At 45.9% G+C, this 17,500-nt stretch overlaps 1 protein-coding gene across 4 annotated transcripts in view; it reads left to right on the top strand.

Moving 5' to 3' along the window:
* The window catches only part of lama5 (laminin, alpha 5), a 418,234-nt gene that overhangs the window by 175,768 nt on the left and 224,966 nt on the right, over positions 1 to 17,500 (top strand). For all 4 annotated transcript variants that reach the window (XM_052481312.1, XM_052481311.1, XM_052481313.1 and 1 more), the window contains 10 exons: positions 1,063 to 1,200; positions 1,346 to 1,398; positions 1,516 to 1,615; positions 2,860 to 2,912; positions 5,867 to 5,972; positions 6,740 to 6,839; positions 7,071 to 7,227; positions 10,410 to 10,548; positions 13,539 to 13,681; positions 13,908 to 14,011. In XM_052481312.1, the coding sequence (XP_052337272.1) occupies positions 1,063 to 1,200; positions 1,346 to 1,398; positions 1,516 to 1,615; positions 2,860 to 2,912; positions 5,867 to 5,972; positions 6,740 to 6,839; positions 7,071 to 7,227; positions 10,410 to 10,548; positions 13,539 to 13,681; positions 13,908 to 14,011 (1,093 nt within the window). The remainder of the gene's footprint in view (positions 1 to 1,062; positions 1,201 to 1,345; positions 1,399 to 1,515; positions 1,616 to 2,859; positions 2,913 to 5,866; positions 5,973 to 6,739; positions 6,840 to 7,070; positions 7,228 to 10,409; positions 10,549 to 13,538; positions 13,682 to 13,907; positions 14,012 to 17,500) is intronic.

Genomic DNA, 17,500 nt, shown 5'->3' on the forward strand with positions numbered 1-17,500 from the left:
TTGGTTGTTAAAATCAGATTGATTCAATATGTTTTTTAAAAAAACTCGGTACACTTATTTTATAAATATGTTAATGAAGACGTTTCTGTCATTGGATCCTTTGCATTATGTGTTGTGCTATATTTACTATACCGTCTTATCCGAATGACAGAGAGAGTGAGTGAGAGAGAGAGAGAGAGAGAGAGAGAGAGAGTGAGAGTGAGTGAGAGAGAGAGAGAGTGAGAGAGTGAGTGAGTGTTCCTTTCTGTAAATGAGATTGAGGCGGGAGGTAGCCTAGTGGTTAGAGTGTAGAGGCAGGTAGTCTAGTGGTTAGAGTCTGTAAATGAGATTGAGGCAGGTAGCCTAGTGGTTAGAGTGTAGAGGAGGCAGGTAGCCTAGTGGTTAGAGTGTAGAGGTGGCAGGTAGTCTAGTGGTTAGAGTGTAGAGGAGGCAGGTAGCCTAGTGGTTAGAGTGTAGAGGAGGTAGGGTAGCCTAGTGGTTAGAGTGTAGAGGTGGCAGGTAGCCTAGTGGTTAGAGTGTAGAGGTGGCAGGTAGCCTAGTGGTTAGAGTGTAGAGGAGGTAGGTAGCCTAGTGGTTAGAGTGTAGAGGTGGCAGGTAGCCTAGTGGTTAGAGTATAGAGGAGGCAGGTAGCCTAGTGGTTAGAGTGTAGACGTGGCAGGTAGCCAAGTGGTTAGAGTGTAGAGGTGGCAGGTAGCCTAGTGGTTAGAGTGTAGAGGTGGCAGGTAGCCTAGTGGTTAGAGTGTAGAGGAGGTAGGTAGCCTAGTGGTTAGAGTGTAGAGGAGGCAGGTAGCCTAAGTGGTTAGAGCGTTGGGCCAGTAACCAAAAGATTGCTAAATCGAATCCCCCGAGCTGACAAGGTTAAAAATCTGTCATTCTACCCCTGAACAAGGCAGTTAACCCCCTGTTCCCCGGTAGACCGTCATTGTAAATAAGAATTTGTTCATAACTGACTTGCCTAGTTAAATAAAGGTTCAATTTTAAAAATTATTCTGAATGTAGCTAGCTGGCTATCTCGCTCCACAGCTACTATGCTAATGTATCAATATCTCTCTCCTCCCTCAGCTTGTCAGTGCTCAGCTGAGGGCTCCAGGTTCAGTAGCTGTGACCAGGTGAGTGGTCAGTGTACCTGTCTACCCAACGTCGTAGGACAGGGGTGTAACACCTGCAGCTCTGGAACCTACGGATTCCCTCTGTGCCAAGGTAAGACTAGAGTCCATCTTGATCTTAAACTTGATCTCAATCTTTCAAATTCCAAGTTTCTACTTTATTGTCCCAGAGAGAGAGAGAGAGAGTTAAAGAGATGAAGAGATAAACCAAACTATGTGTTACTTTCTCCCCTGAACAGCTGGCACCTGCAACCCAGCCGGCTCTGTGCAGAACGAGGTCCTGCCAACTGTTGTAAGTCGCTTACATCTACAGTTCGTTCGGTTTCTAATAAAATATGTTTTAACCAAATGCAACTTGTATTCTGTACTGTTGTTCATTGTTTAGTCATCTCTGCACGTCTTTTAACAGGGTTCCTGTGAGTGTCGTCCTTACGTGGAGGGTGTGGCCTGTGACAGGTGTAAACCTCTGTACTGGAACCTGTCATCTGACACCGTCTACAGATGTTCCAGTAAGAGACATCTGTACACTTCCTGTTTTATCAAAAGGGAGACATATTTACACTTCCTGTTTTATCAAAAAGGAGACATCTTTACACTTCCTGTTTTATCAAAAAGGAGACATCTTTACACTTCCTGTTTTATGAAAAAAGGAGACATCTTTACACTTCCTGTTTTATGAAAAAAGGAGACATCTTTACACTTCCTGTTTTATCAAAAAGGAGACATCTTTACACTTCCTGTTTTATGAAAAAAGGAGACATCTGTACACTTCCTGTTTTATCAAAAAGGAGACATCTTTACACTTCCTGTTTTATCAAAAGGGAGACATCTTTACACTTCCTGTTTTATCAAAAGGGAGACATCTTTACACTTCCTGTTTTATCAAAAGGAGACATCTTTACACTTCCTGTTTTATCAAAAGGAGACATCTTTACACTTCCTGTTTTATCAAAAGGAGACATATTTGGCCTCCCGGGTGGCGCAGTGGTCTAGGGCACTGCATCGCGGCGCTAGCTGTGCCACCAGAGACTCTGGGTTCGTGCTCAGGCTCTGTCGCAGCCGGCTGCGACCGGGAGGTCCGTGGGGCGACGCACAATTGGCCTAGCGTCGCCTGGGTTAGGGAGGGTTTGGCCGTTAGGGATATCCTTGTCTCATCGTTCACCAGCGAGTCCTGTGGCGGGCCGGGCGCAGTGCACGCTAACCAGGTTGCCAGGTGCACGGTGTTTCCTCCAACACATTGGTGCGGCTGGCTTCCGGGTTGGATGCGCACTGTGTTAAGAAGCAGTGCGGCTTGGTTGGGTTGTGTTTCGGAGGACGCATGACTTTCGACCATCGTCTCTCACGAGCCCGTACGGGAGTTGTAGCGATGAGACAAGATAGTAATTACTAACAATTGGATACCACGAAATTGGGGAGAAAATGGGGTCAAATGTTTTTTTTAAAGGAGACTTCATTTGTACTCTTCCTGTTTTATCAAAAGGGAGACATCTTTACACTTCCTGTTTTATCAAAAGGGAGACATCTTTACACTTCCTGTTTTATCAAAAGGAGACATCTTTACACTTCCTGTTTTATCAAAAGGAAACATTGTGCTTGTTATTGTGAATCATTTATGTAGCAGACTTTGGGTTGACCTGTTTCAAACGTGAGAAATTCCGTTTGGGTAGCAGTAGATTCTACTACTTCCTATACTACTTCCTGAAGTGAATGACAAAAATGTACTGTATTTTCTGTGTGTTCCTCCTTCTCCCAGACTGTGAATGCAACGTTGAAGGGACTGTGGCTGGTGTAGCAGAGTGTGCTCAGGTGAAAATATTTTTTTTTTCTCAACGATTCAACTGATTTAGTTCACATGAAGCATCCATTAATACTGGCTAGCTACAGTAGAGTTCTGTCACGCTACAGATGGAACAACACAGTTCAGTTAGACCAGTAATACTGGCTAGCTATACAGTAGAGTTCTGTCACGGTACAGATGGAACACACAGTTCAGTTAGACCAGTAATACTGGCTAGCTACAGTAGAGTTCTGTCACGGTACAGATGGAACATATTAGACCAGTAATACTGGCTAGCTACAGTAGAGTTCTGTCACGCTACAGATGGAACATATTAGACCAGTAATACTGGCTAGCTACTGTCACGGTACAGATGGAACACACAGTTCAGTTAGACCAGTAATACTGGCTAGCTACAGTAGAGTTCTGTCACGCTACAGATGGAACATATTAGACCAGTAATACTGGCTAGCTACAGTAGAGTTCTGTCACGCTACAGATGGAACATATTAGACCAGTAATACTGGCTAGCTACAGTAGAGTTCTGTCACGCTACAGATGGAACATATTAGACCAGTAATACTGGCTAGCTACAGTAGAGTTCTGTCACGCTACAGATGGAACATATTAGACCAGTAATACTGGCTAGCTACAGTAGAGTTCTGTCACGCTACAGATGGAACAACACAGTTCAGTTAGACCAGTAATACTGGCTAGCTACAGTAGAGTTCTGTCACGGTACAGATGGAACACATTAGACCAGTAATACTGGCTAGCTACAGTAGAGTTCTGTCACGCTACAGATGGATATACAGTTCAATTACACCAGTAATACTGGCTAGCTACAGTAGAGTTCTGTCACGCTACAGATGGATATACAGTTCAATTACACCAGTAATACTGGCTAGCTACAGTAGAGTTCTGTCACGCTACAGATGGATATACAGTTCAATTACACCAGTAATACTGGCTAGCTACAGTAGAGTTCTGTCACGCTACAGATGGATATACAGTTCAATTACACCAGTAATACTGGCTAGCTACAGTAGAGTTCTGTCACGCTACAGATGGAACATATTAGACCAGTAATACTGGCTAGCTACAGTAGAGTTCTGTCACGCTACAGATGGAACACAGTTCAATTAGACCAGTAATACTGGCTAGCTACAGTAGAGTTCTGTCACGCTACAGATGGAACATATTAGACCAGTAATACTGGCTAGCTACAGTAGAGTTCTGTCACGGTACAGATGGAACATATTAGACCAGTAATACTGGCTAGCTACAGTAGAGTTCTGTCACGGTACAGATGGATATACAGTTCAATTAGACCAGTAATACTGGCTAGCTACAGTAGAGTTCTGTCACGCTACAGATGGAACACACAGTTCAATTAGACCAGTAATACTGGCTAGCTACAGTAGAGTTCTGTCACGCTACAGATGGATATACAGTTCAATTACACCAGTAATACTGGCTAGCTACAGTAGAGTTCTGTCATGCTACAGATGGAACACACAGTTCACTTAGACCAGTAATACTGGCTAGCTACAGTAGAGTTCTGTCACGCTACAGATGGAATAACACAGTTCAATTAGACCAGTAATACTGGCTAGCTACAGTAGAGTGCTGTCACGCTACAGATGGAACACACAGTTCACTTAGACCAGTAATACTGGCTAGCTACAGTAGAGTTCTGTCACGCTACAGATGGAACAACACAGTTCAGTTAGACCAGTAATACTGGCTAGCTACAGTAGAGTTCTGTCACGCTACAGATGGAACAACACAGTTCAGTTAGACCAGTAATACTGGCTAGCTACAGTAGAGTTCTGTCACGCTACAGATGGAACACATTAGACCAGTAATACTGGCTAGCTACAGTAGAGTTCTGTCACGCTACAGATGGAACAACACAGTTCAGTTAGACCAGTAATACTGGCTAGCTACAGTAGAGTTCTGTCACGCTACAGATGGAACAACACAGTTCAGTTAGACCAGTAATACTGGCTAGCTACAGTAGAGTTCTGTCACGGTACAGATGGAATAACACAGTTCAATTAGACCAGTAATACTGGCTAGCTACAGTAGAGTTCTGTCACGGTACAGATGGAATAACACAGTTCAATTACACCAGTAATACTGGCTAGCTACAGTAGAGTTCTGTCACGCTACAGATGGATATACAGTTCAATTACACCAGTAATACTGGCTAGCTACAGTAGAGTTCTGTCACGCTACAGATGGATATACAGTTCAATTACACCAGTAATACTGGCTAGCTACAGTAGAGTTCTGTCACGCTACAGATGGATATACAGTTCAATTACACCAGTAATACTGGCTAGCTACAGTAGAGTTCTGTCACGCTACAGATGGAACACACAGTTCAGTTAGACCAGTAATACTGGCTAGCTACAGTAGAGTTCTGTCACGCTACAGATGGAACATATTAGACCAGTAATACTGGCTAGCTACAGTAGAGTTCTGTCACGCTACAGATGGAACATATTAGACCAGTAATACTGGCTAGCTACAGTAGAGTTCTGTCACGCTACAGATGGAACAACACAGTTCAGTTAGACCAGTAATACTGGCTAGCTACAGTAGAGTTCTGTCACGCTACAGATGGAACACACAGTTCAGTTAGACCAGTAATACTGGCTAGCTACAGTAGAGTTCTGTCACGCTACAGATGGAACACAGTTCAGTTAGACCAGTAATACTGGCTAGCTACAGTAGAGTTCTGTCACGCTACAGATGGAACACACAGTTCAGTTAGACCAGTAATACTGGCTAGCTACAGTAGAGTTCTGTCACGCTACAGATGGAACACACAGTTCAGTTAGACCAGTAATACTGGCTAGCTACAGTAGAGTTCTGTCACGCTACAGATGGATATACAGTTCAGTTAGACCACTACTTGTTTCAATTCAAAGGATCTTTAAAAAGGTTTTTTTCTTTTCTTCTCGGGCTCCTTCAGAACAACGGCCAATGTCACTGTAAACCCAACGTGTGCAGTGGCACCTGCTCTGTGTGTAAAGACGGATACTTCAACCTGCAGAGTGGCAGCTTCTTCGGCTGTCAAGGTAACCCTTTCAACTACTGTCCCACCAACTGAATGTTGCTCTGTCCAGAGGACCCCTGAAGTACCCCCTCTTGTACAATCTACCAGTAGGCCTATGGTCTCATGAGTCTTCTCTAGTACCCCCTGTGGATAGGCTAGGTACCCCCAGGGATCCTAGTACCCCTTGTGGATAGGGTAGGTACCCCCAGGGATCCTAGTACCCCCTGTGGATAGGCTAGGTACCCCCAGGGATCCTAGTACCCCCTGTGGATAGGCTAGGTACCCCCAGGGATCCTAGTACCCCCTGTGGATAGGCTAGGTACCCCCAGGGATCCTAGTACCCCCTGTGGATAGGCTAGGTACCCCCAGGGATCCTAGTACCCCCTGTGGATAGGCTAGGTACCCCCAGGGATCCTAGTACCCCCTGTGGATAGGTTAGGTACCCCCAGGGATCCTAGTACCCCCTGTGGATAGGCTAGGTAACCCCAGGGGTTCAAGGAACCCAGGGGTCCTAGTACCGCTCGCCAACCCAACATCTTAACCATTAGATCAAGAGGACATCCTCATGGTTCGGGGGCAAAAGTTGGGCTTTACATGTCTCAAGCAGAGATACCTCGAGACGGCGAATTCCAAATCTCCTCTGTTACAATAACACCAGTCTGGTGTACTGTGTCTGGTGTGTGTGTTGCAGGTTGTACTCCAGTATATCAGGTCCTCTAGATGTGTGTGTGTTGCAGGTTGTACTGCAGTATATTAAGTCCTCTAGATGTGTTGATGTGTGTGTTGCAGGCTGTCAGTGTGACATTGGAGGATCAGTGGGTCAGTCCTGTGGGGAGAGGACCGGGAGATGTCGTTGCAGACCCAACGTGGAGGGATCCAAGTGTAACATGTGAGTGAAAAAACGGGTGTGAAAACATTCCGTTTACATCACAGATAGAAAAAAGAAGAAGAGTCCCATTGTCATTTCCTGATCACTTTTTTTCCCGGAAGCTTCATTAACCCCCGAGAAACATACGATACCCAAATAGGAGACTTTCTATTTTCATTTACTGAAAATATTATTTTAAACGTAAATTATTAATATTTTTTTTTAAACTAGCATTCCGTCTCTCCTTTCAAGGCCTCGTCCAGACCACTACTTTCCAGACCTGCACCACCTGAAGTTTGAGATAGAGGAGGGTACCATGCTGGACGGGCGTCCGGTGCGCTTCGGCTACAACCCCTTGGAGTTTGAAGGGTTCAGCTGGAGAGGGTACGCTCAGATGTCCTCCATTCAGGTGAGTCCTCTATACCACATGTATATTTAATACCTATAGTACATATAGCCTATATCTCTGTGGCTCTGTCCTCCCTTTCCACCGTCTTAGATCTCACACACAGCTGTTATTATATTTTCCAAACGATGTGTCGTTTTATTTGTTAGTAGTTAGTAACTGAATTCTCCCCCCCCTCCCGGGGAAGGAGTTGCTATGTTAACATAGACATCCTCTCTGTGTGTTTCTCTGTTATATTCATGACTAATGAATTGGGTTCAATTCTGCGGCCAACTCAAACCTCAGTCATTCTAACCCCATTTGCATTTGCCACCATAACTTATTCTCCTGAATAAGTCTCAAGGTTCAATAGGTCGACGTTTTAGGTATAGTGTCCCTGTAGTATAGCTTTAGTAGGACAGCTTGCTTTATGCTTGGGGTGATTGATGACGGAAGCTAGCGTGTTTGCATTGTTGGTGCTCCCTGTGTGTTTTGTGGAGTGGGCGGGCGCGAGAGGTGTGTGCTAGGCATAGAGATGGTTAGAGGGCACACGTGAGTCACAAGGCCTGTTTTAACATGGGCAGCGCCATTGAAGGCTATCACCATGTATGGTCAACTGGGTGGGACTTCCTGTAGGAAGTAGGAGGGATCAGCCAATGAATTATACTCCTTAGAAAAACATCCCAGGGCCTCCGGTAGGCGTCACTACAGACCAGGGTTCGATCCCAGGCTGTATCACAGCGGTCTAAGGCATTGTGAGGCGTCACTACAGACCAGGGTTCGATCCCAGGCTGTATGAGGCGTCACCACAGACCAGGGTTCGATCCCAGGCTGTATGAGGCAGTGTGGTATTAAGGAGTGGTGGTGGTGTGGTATTAAGGAGTGGTGGTGGTGGTGTGGTATTAAGGAGTGGTGTTGGTGTGGTATTAAGGAGTGGTGCTGGTGTGGTATTATGGAGTGGTGTTGGTGGTGGTGTGGTATTAAGGAGTGGTAGTGGTGTGGTATTAAGGAGTGGTGGTGGTGTGGTATTAAGGAGTGGTGTTGGTGTGGTATTAAGGAGTGGTGGTGGTGTGGTATTAAGGAGTGGTGGTGGTGGTGTGGTATTAAGGAGTGGTGGTGATGTGGTATTAAGGAGTGGTGGTGGTGTGGTATTAAGGAGTGGTGGTGGTGGTGTGGTATTAAGGAGTGGTGCTGGTGTGGTATTAAGGAGTGGTAGTGGTGTGGTATTAAGGAGTGGTGGTGGTGTGGTATTAAGGAGTGGTGGTGGTGGTGTGGTATTAAGGAGTGGTAGTGGTGTGGTATTAAGGAGTGGTGGTGGTGTGGTATTAAGGAGTGGTGGTGGTGTGGTATTAAGGAGTGGTGCTGGTGTGGTATGAAGGAGTGGTGGTGGTGTGGTATTAAGGAGTGGTGGTGGTGTGGTATTAAGGAGTGGTGGTGGTGGTGTGGTATTAAGGAGTGGTGGTGGTGTGGTATTAAGGAGTGGTGGTGGTGTGGTATTAAGGAGTGGTGGTGGTGTGGTATTAAGGAGTGGTGGTGGTGTGGTATTAAGGAGTGGTGCTGGTGTGCTATTAAGGAGTGGTGGTGGTGTGGTATTAAGGAGTGGTGGTGGTGGTGTGGTATTAAGGAGTGGTGGTGGTGTGGTATTAAGGAGTGGTGGTGGTGGTGTGGTATTAAGGAGTGGTGGTGGTGTGGTATTAAGGAGTGGTGGTGGTGGTGTGGTATTAAGGAGTGGTGGTGGTGTGGTATTAAGGAGTGGTGGTGGTGGTGTGGTATTAAGGAGTGGTGGTGGTGTGGTATTAAGGAGTGGTGGTGGTGTGGTATTAAGGAGTGGTGGTGGTGTGGTATTAAGGAGTGGTGGTGGTGTGGTATTAAGGAGTGGTGGCGGTGTGGTATTAAGGAGTGGTGGTGGTGTGGTATTAAGGAGTGGTGGTGGTGTGGTATTAAGGAGTGGTGGTGGTGGTGTGGTATTAAGGAGTGGTGGTGGTGTGGTATTAAGGAGTGGTGGTGGTGTGGTATTAAGGAGTGGTGCTGGTGTGGTATTAAGGAGTGGTGGTGGTGTGGTATTAAGGAGTGGTGGTGGTGTGGTATTAAGGAGTGGTGGTGGTGGTGTGGTATTAAGGAGTGGTGGTGGTGTGGTATTAAGGAGTGGTGGTGGTGTGGTATTAAGGAGTGGTGGTGGTGTGGTATTAAGGAGTGGTGCTGGTGTGGTATGAAGGAGTGGTGGTGGTGTGGTATTAAGGAGTGGTGGTGGTGTGGTATTAAGGAGTGGTGGTGGTGGTGTGGTATTAAGGAGTGGTGGTTGTGTGGTATTAAGGAGTGGTGGTGGTGTGGTATTAAGGAGTGGTGGTGGTGTGGTATTAAGGAGTGGTGGTGGTGTGGTATTAAGGAGTGGTGCTGGTGTGGTATTAAGGAGTGGTGGTGGTGTGGTATTAAGGAGTGGTGGTGGTGGTGTGGTATTAAGGAGTGGTGGTGGTGTGGTATTAAGGAGTGGTGGTGGTGGTGTGGTATTAAGGAGTGGTGGTGGTGTGGTATTAAGGAGTGGTGGTGGTGGTGTGGTATTAAGGAGTGGTGGTGGTGTGGTATTAAGGAGTGGTGGTGGTGGTGTGGTATTAAGGAGTGGTGGTGGTGTGGTATTAAGGAGTGGTGGTGGTGTGGTATTAAGGAGTGGTGGTGGTGTGGTATTAAGGAGTGGTGGCGGTGTGGTATTAAGGAGTGGTGGTGGTGTGGTATTAAGGAGTGGTGGTGGTGGTGGTGTGGTATTAAGGAGTGGTGGTGGTGTGGTATTAAGGAATGGTGGTGGTGTGGTATTAACTAGTGGTTTGCTTTCTTCCCTCTATCCCTTCGTTTTGCCCTCTCCCCTCCTCCCCACCCTCTCACCTCTCCTCACCCTTCCTACCCTCCTCTTACTCCCCCCCTCCCCTCCACCCTCTCCCCTCTCCTCACCCTTCCTACCCTCTTCTTACTCCCCTCTCCCCTCCCTCCCCTCCTCTCCCTCTCCTCCTCCCCACCCTCTCCCCTCCCCTCTCCTCACCCTCCCTACCCTCTCCCCTCTCCTCACCCTCCCTACCCTCTCCCCTCTCCTCACCCTCCCTACCCTCTCCTCACCCTCCCTCTCCCCTCTCCTCACCCTCCCTACCCTCTCCCCTCCCTCCTCTCCATCTCTTGTCCTCCTCCCTGCCCCCCACCCCTACGTGTCATCCCCCCAGTCCAAGGTGGTGGTTCAAGTCTCTGTCAGCTCTCCGGACCTGTTTCAAATAGTCTTGCGCTACGTGAATCGGGGTGGCCTGGACATGAGGGGCAGGGTGTCCGTCCTGGAAGACGGGAAGAACTTCATGTGCGGTAACTGTAAGTGTAAGACTCTGTACTATCCTACCCTTAGTGCACTATATAGGGAAAATATGGGTGGTGGTGTGTCCAATGGGACACAGCCTTCCTCTCCCCAGCCTCTCCTCCTCTTTCTCTTCCAATTATGCTGCTCTCCTTTCGCTCCTCCTCCCCTCGTCGCTCTCTTCTCCTCATGGATGGTCGTTGTGGCCTCTCCCAGAGGCAACTGGTGATTGGTTGGTATTGGCATGTAGAGGCAGGGTTTAGAGCTGGCTGTGGGTGAACTTCCTGTCGCGGTTCAAGGGTTTCTGAGAAACTGAAAATCCTGACCTCTGACCCCTCAACCACCCAACCCCCATAGTCCTCTAACCTCCTATACTATCACAGGGTTTTTTTAACTCAGACCTTATAATTTGCTATACCTCTTTCCCCTCCTCTTCCTCCCGCTCCTCCTCTCCCTCCTCTTCCTCCTCCTCTGTCCTCCTCCTCATCCTCATCCTCCTTCACCTCTACTCCCTCTCCTCCTCCTCCTCCACCTCTACTCCCTCTCCTCCTCCTCTTCCTCCTCCACCTCCTCCACCTCTACTCCTCTTCCTCCTCCTCCCCCCCTTCTCCCTCCTCTTCCTCTTCCTCCTCCTACAGTACTGTATTTACTGAGTGTGGATTTACAGTACTGTATTTACTGAGTGTGGATTTACAGTACTGTATTTACTGAGTGGATCTACAGTACTGTATTTACTGAGTGTGGATTTACAGTACTGTATTTACTGAGTGGATCTACAGTACTGTATTTACTGAGTGTGCATTTACAATACTGTATTTACTGAGTGGATCTACAGTACTGTATTTACTGAGTGGATTTACAGTACTGTATTTACTGAGTGTGGATCTACAGTACTGTATTTACTGAGTGGATTTACAGTACTGTATTTACTGAGTGGATCTACAGTACTGTATTTACTGAGTGGATCTACAGTACTGTATTTACTGAGTGGATCTACAGTACTGTATTTACTGAGTGGATTTACAGTACTGTATTTACTGAGTGTGGATCTACAGTACTGTATTTACTGAGTGGATTTACAGTACTGTATTTACTGAGTGGATCTACAGTACTGTATTTACTGAGTGGATCTACAGTACTGTATTTACTGAGTGGATCTACAGTACTGTATTTACTGAGTGGATCTACAGTACTGTATTTACTGAGTGGATCTACAGTACTGTATTTACAGTGTGGATCTACAGTACTGTATTTACTGAGTGTGGATCTACAGTACTGTATTTAGTGAGTGTGGATCTACAGTACTGTATTTACTGAGTAGATCTACAGTACTGTATTTACTGAGTGGAACTACAGTACTGTATTTACTGAGTGGATCTACCGTACTGTATTTACTGAGTGTGGATTTACAGTACTGTATTTACTGAGTGTGGATTTACAGTACTGTATTTACTGAGTGGATCTACAGTACTGTATTTACTGAGTGTGGATTTACAGTACTGTATTTACTGGGTGTGGATCTACAGTACTGTATTTACTGAGTGTGGATTTACAGTACTGTATTTTCTGAGTGTGGATTTACAGTACTGTATTTACTGAGTGTGGATCTACAGTACTGTATTTACTGAGTGGATCTACCGTACTGTATTTACTGAGTGTGGATTTACAGTACTGTATTTACTGAGTGGATCTACAGTACTGTATTTACTGAGTGGATTTACAGTACTGTATTTACTGAGTGTGGATTTACAGTACTGTATTTACTGAGTGGATCTACAGTAGTGTATTGACTGAGTGTGGATTTACAGTACTGTATTTACTGAGTGTGGATCTACAGTACTGTATTTACTGAGTGTGGATTTACAGTACTGTATTTTCTGAGTGTGGATTTACAGTACTGTATTTACTGAGTGGATCTACAGTGCTGTATATACTGAGTGTGGATTTACATTACTGTATTTACTGAGTGGATCTACAGTACTGTATTTACTGAGTGGATTTACAGTACTGTATTTACTGAGTGTGGATTTACAGTACTGTATTTACTGAGTGTGGATCTACAATACTGTATTTACTGAGTGTGGATTTACAGTACTGTATTTACTGAGTGGATCTACAGTACTGTATTTACTGAGTGGATTTACAGTACTGTATTTACTGAGTGTGGATTTACAGTACTGTATTTACTGAGTGTGGATCTACAATACTGTATTTACTGAGTGTGGATTTACAGTACTGTATTTTCTGAGTGTGGATTTACAGTACTGTATTTACTGAGTGGATCTACAGTACTGTATTTACTGAGTGTGGATTTACAGTACTGTATTTTCTGAGTGTGGATTTACAGTACTGTATTTTCTGAGTGTGGATTTACAGTACTGTATGTACTTCATGCTCTCTTGATACATCTACAGATTTTCCTATTCTCTAATAAACCACTCCATATAAGGAGTTCCCTCAGAGGAAATATAACGTGATTTGATTTTAATTGAATTCATCTCTGCATCTGGACCTCACTCAACCTCTCTCTCTCTCTCTCTCTCTCTCTCTCTCTCTCTCTCTCTCTCTCTCTCTCTGTCTCTCTCTCTCTCTCTCTCTCTCTCTCTCTCTCTCTCTCTCTCTCTCTCTCTCTCTCTCTCTCTCTCTCTCTCTCTCTCTCTCTCTCTCTCTTTCTCCTTCTCTCTCTCTCTCTCTCTCTCTCCTTCTCTCTCTCTCTCTTTCTCTCTCCGTCTCTCCGTCTCTCGTTCTCTCTCTCTCTCGTTCTCTCTCTCTCTTTTCTCTCTCTCTCTCTCGTTCTCTCTCGTTCTCTCTCTCTCTTTCTCTCTCCGTCTCTCTCTCTCTCTCTCTCTCTCTCGTTCTCTCTCTCTCTCTTTTCTCTCTCTCTCTTTTCTCTCTCTCTCTCTCTCTCTCTCTCTCTCTCTCTCTCTCTCTCTCTCTCTCTCTCTCTCTCTCTCTCTCTCTCTCTCTCTCTCTCCGTCTCTCCGTCTCTCCTTCTCCTCTCTCCCAGGCTCAGAACAGTCCAAACAGATCGTGTTTGCCCCCAGCTCAGAACCTACCTTCGTCAACGTGCCCCAGAATAACTTTGTGGAGCCGTTTGTTCTGAATCCTGGTACCTGGACCGTGGTCATTGAGGCTGAGGGCATACTGCTGGTGAGAACCGTGTGTATGTTATATACTGTAGGTGTTGCAGCCAGCAGAACCATAGTCCATTTATGTTAGAACGTTAGAATCGTTTTTTTTTTCCATTAGAGACAGAAAGGTTGATTTTTTTTCACCCCCCTCCCTGTGTCTCCGTGACGGTCAATTTAACACCCAATAATGATGTACAGGATTTAAATGGAGGTGTGTGGTAATCTGTAACCTTCGTTAATTACAGGACTACCTGGTGCTCCTTCCCAGTGCGTTCTATGAGGCCCCCGTGCTGCAGACCAAAGTGACTGAGCCGTGCTCCTACGGCCCGGCGCCAGGTTCCAGCCATAAGTAAGTGGTTGACGTTGGATTCTTCCCTCTGTAGAAATACTTATAAGGAGATTACTTTTCCCAGTCGAGGCTCACTCTTGAATGATGCAAAGATAAATGATTGATTAAATATTGCTGTTAGATTACACTGTGTAATTGGATCTTGTGGTATTACTAAAGTAGAATGAACCTGTCTCTCTCTGTGTCTCTCCCTGATAGCGGTCTGATAAACTAGCTGTCTCTCTGTGTCTCAACCTGATAGCTGTCTGATAAACTACCTGTCTCTCTGTGTCTCAACCTGATAGCTGTCTGATAAACTACCTGTCTCTCTGTGTCTCTCCCTGATAGCTGTCTGATAAACTACCTGTCTCTCTGTGTCTCACCCTGATAGCTGTCTGATAAACTACCTGTCTCTCTGTGTCTCTCCCTGATAGCTGTCTGATAAACTACCTGTCTCTCTGTGTCTCTCCCTGATAGCGGTCTGATAAACTACCTGTCTCTCTGTGTCTCTCCCTGATAGCGGTCTGATAAACTACCTGTCTCTCTCTGTGTCTCTCCCTGATAGCTGTCTGATAAACTACCTGTCTCTCTCTGTGTCTCTCCCTGATAGCTGTCTGATAAACTACCTGTCTCTCTGTGTCTCTCCCTGATAGCTGTCTGATAAACTACCTGTCTCTCTGTGTCTCTCCCTGATAGCTGTCTGATCTACAACTACCTGTCTCTCTGTGTCTCTCCCTGATAGCTGTCTGATAAACTACCTGTCTCTCTGTGTCTCTCCCTGATAGCTGTCTGATAAACTACCTGTCTCTCTCTGTGTCTCTCCCTGATAGCTGTCTGATAAACTACCTGTCTCTCTGTGTCTCTCCCTGATAGCTGTCTGATAAACTACCTGTCTCTCTGTGTCTCTCCCTGATAGCTGTCTGATAAACTACCTGTCTCTCTCTGTGTTTCTCCCTGATAGCGGTCTGATAAACTACCTGTCTCTCTGTGTCTCTCCCTGATAGCTGTCTGATAAACTACCTGTCTCTCTGTGTCTCTCCCTGATAGCTGTCTGATAAACTACCTGTCTCTCTCTGTGTCTCTCCCTGATAGCTGTCTGATAAACTACCTGTCTCTCTGTGTCTCTCCCTGATAGCTGTCTGATAAACTACCTGTCTCTCTGTGTCTCTCCCTGATAGCTGTCTGATCTACAACTACCTGTCTCTCTGTGTCTCTCCCTGATAGCTGTCTGATAAACTACCTGTCTCTCTGTGTCTCTCCCTGATAGCTGTCTGATAAACTACCTGTCTCTCTGTGTCTCTCCCTGATAGCTGTCTGATAAACTACCTGTCTCTCTGTGTCTCTCCCTGATAGCTGTCTGATAAACTACCTGTCTCTCTGTGTCTCTCCCTCTGTCTGATCTACAACTACCTGTCTCTCTGTGTCTCTCCCTGATAACTGTCTGATAAACTACCTGTATCTCTGTGTCTCTCCCTGATAGCTGTCTGATAAACTACCTGTATCTCTGTGTCTCTCCCTGATAGCTGTCTGATAAACTACCTGTCTCTCTGTGTCTCTCCCTGATAGCTGTCTGATAAACTACCTGTCTCTCTGTGTCTCTCCCTGATAGCTGTCTGATAAACTACCTGTCTCTCTGTGTCTCTCCCTGATAGCTGTCTGATCTATAACTACCTGTCTCTCTGTGTCTCTCCCTGATAGCTGTCTGATAAACTACCTGTCTCTCTGTGTCTCTCCCTGATAGCTGTCTGATAAACTACCTGTCTCTCTGTGTCTCTCCCTGATAGCTGTCTGATAAACTACCTGTCTCTCTGTGTCTCTCCCTGATAGCTGTCTGATAAACTACCTGTCTCTCTGTGTCTCTCCCTGATAGCTGTCTGATAAACTACCTGTCTCTCTGTGTCTCTCCCTGATAGCTGTCTGATCTACAACTACCTGTCTCTCTGTGTCTCTCCCTGATAGCTGTCTGATCTACAACTACCTGTCTCTCTGTGTCTCTCCCTGATAGCTGTCTGATAAACTACCTGTCTCTCTGTGTCTCTCCCTGATAGCGGTCTGATAAACTACCTGTCTCTCTGTGTCTCTCCCTGATAGCTGTCTGATAAACTACCTGTCTCTCTGTGTCTCTCCCTGATAGCGGTCTGATAAACTACCTGTCTCTCTGTGTCTCTCCCTGATAGCTGTCTGATAAACTACCTGTCTCTCTGTGTCTCTCCCTGATAGCTGTCTGATCTACAACTACCTGTCTCTCTGTGTCTCTCCCTGATAGCTGTCTGATAAACTACCTGTCTCTCTGTGTCTCTCCCTGATAGCTGTCTGATCTACAACTACCTGTCTCTCTGTGTCTCTCCCTGATAGCTGTCTGATAAACTACCTGTCTCTCTGTGTCTCTCCCTGATAGCTGTCTGATCTACAACTACCTGTCTCTCTGTGTCTCTCCCTGATAGCTGTCTGATAAACTACCTGTCTCTCTGTGTCTCTCCCTGATAGCTGTCTGATAAACTACCTGTCTCTCTGTGTCTCTCCCTGATAGCTGTCTGATCTATAACTACCTGTCTCTCTGTGTCTCTCCCTGATAGCTGTCTGATCTATAACTACCTGTCTCTCTGTGTCTCTCCCTGATAGCTGTCTGATCTATAACTACCTGTCTCTCTGTGTCTCTCCCTGATAGCTGTCTGATCTACAACTACCTGTCTCTCTGTGTCTCTCCCTGATAGCTGTCTGATAAACTACCTGTCTCTCTGTGTCTCTCCCTGATAGCTGTCTGATAAACTACCTGTCTCTCTGTGTCTCTCCCTGATAGCTGTCTGATAAACTACCTGTCTCTCTGTGTCTCTCCCTGATAGCTGTCTGATAAACTACCTGTCTCTCTGTGTCTCTCCCTGATAGCTGTCTGATAAACTACCTGTCTCTCTGTGTCTCTCCCTGATAGCTGTCTGATAAACTACCTGTCTCTCTGTGTCTCTCCCTGATAGCTGTCTGATAAACTACCTGTCTCTCTCTGTGTCTCTCCCTGATAGCTGTCTGATAAACTACCTGTCTCTCTGTGTCTCTCCCTGATAGCTGTCTGATCTATAACTACCTGTCTCTCTGTGTCTCTCCCTGATAGCTGTCTGATAAACTACCTGTCTCTCTGTGTCTCTCCCTGATAGCTGTCTGATAAACTACCTGTCTCTCTGTGTCTCTCCCTGATAGCTGTCTGATAAACTACCTGTCTCTCTGTGTCTCTCCCTGATAGCTGTCTGATCTATAACTACCTGTCTCTCTGTGTCTCTCCCTGATAGCTGTCTGATCTATAACTACCTGTCTCTCTGTGTCTCTCCCTGATAGCTGTCTGATAAACTACCTGTCTCTCTGTGTCTCTCCCTGATAGCTGTCTGATAAACTACCTGTCTCTCTGTGTCTCTCCCTGATAGCTGTCTGATCTACAACTACCTGTCTCTCTGTGTCTCTCCCTGATAGCTGTCTGATCTATAACTATCTGTCTCTCTGTGTCTCTCCCTGATAGCTGTC

This window comes from Oncorhynchus keta, chromosome 27, assembly GCF_023373465.1.
Source record: "Oncorhynchus keta strain PuntledgeMale-10-30-2019 chromosome 27, Oket_V2, whole genome shotgun sequence".
Taxonomy (NCBI): Eukaryota; Metazoa; Chordata; class Actinopteri; order Salmoniformes; family Salmonidae; genus Oncorhynchus; species Oncorhynchus keta.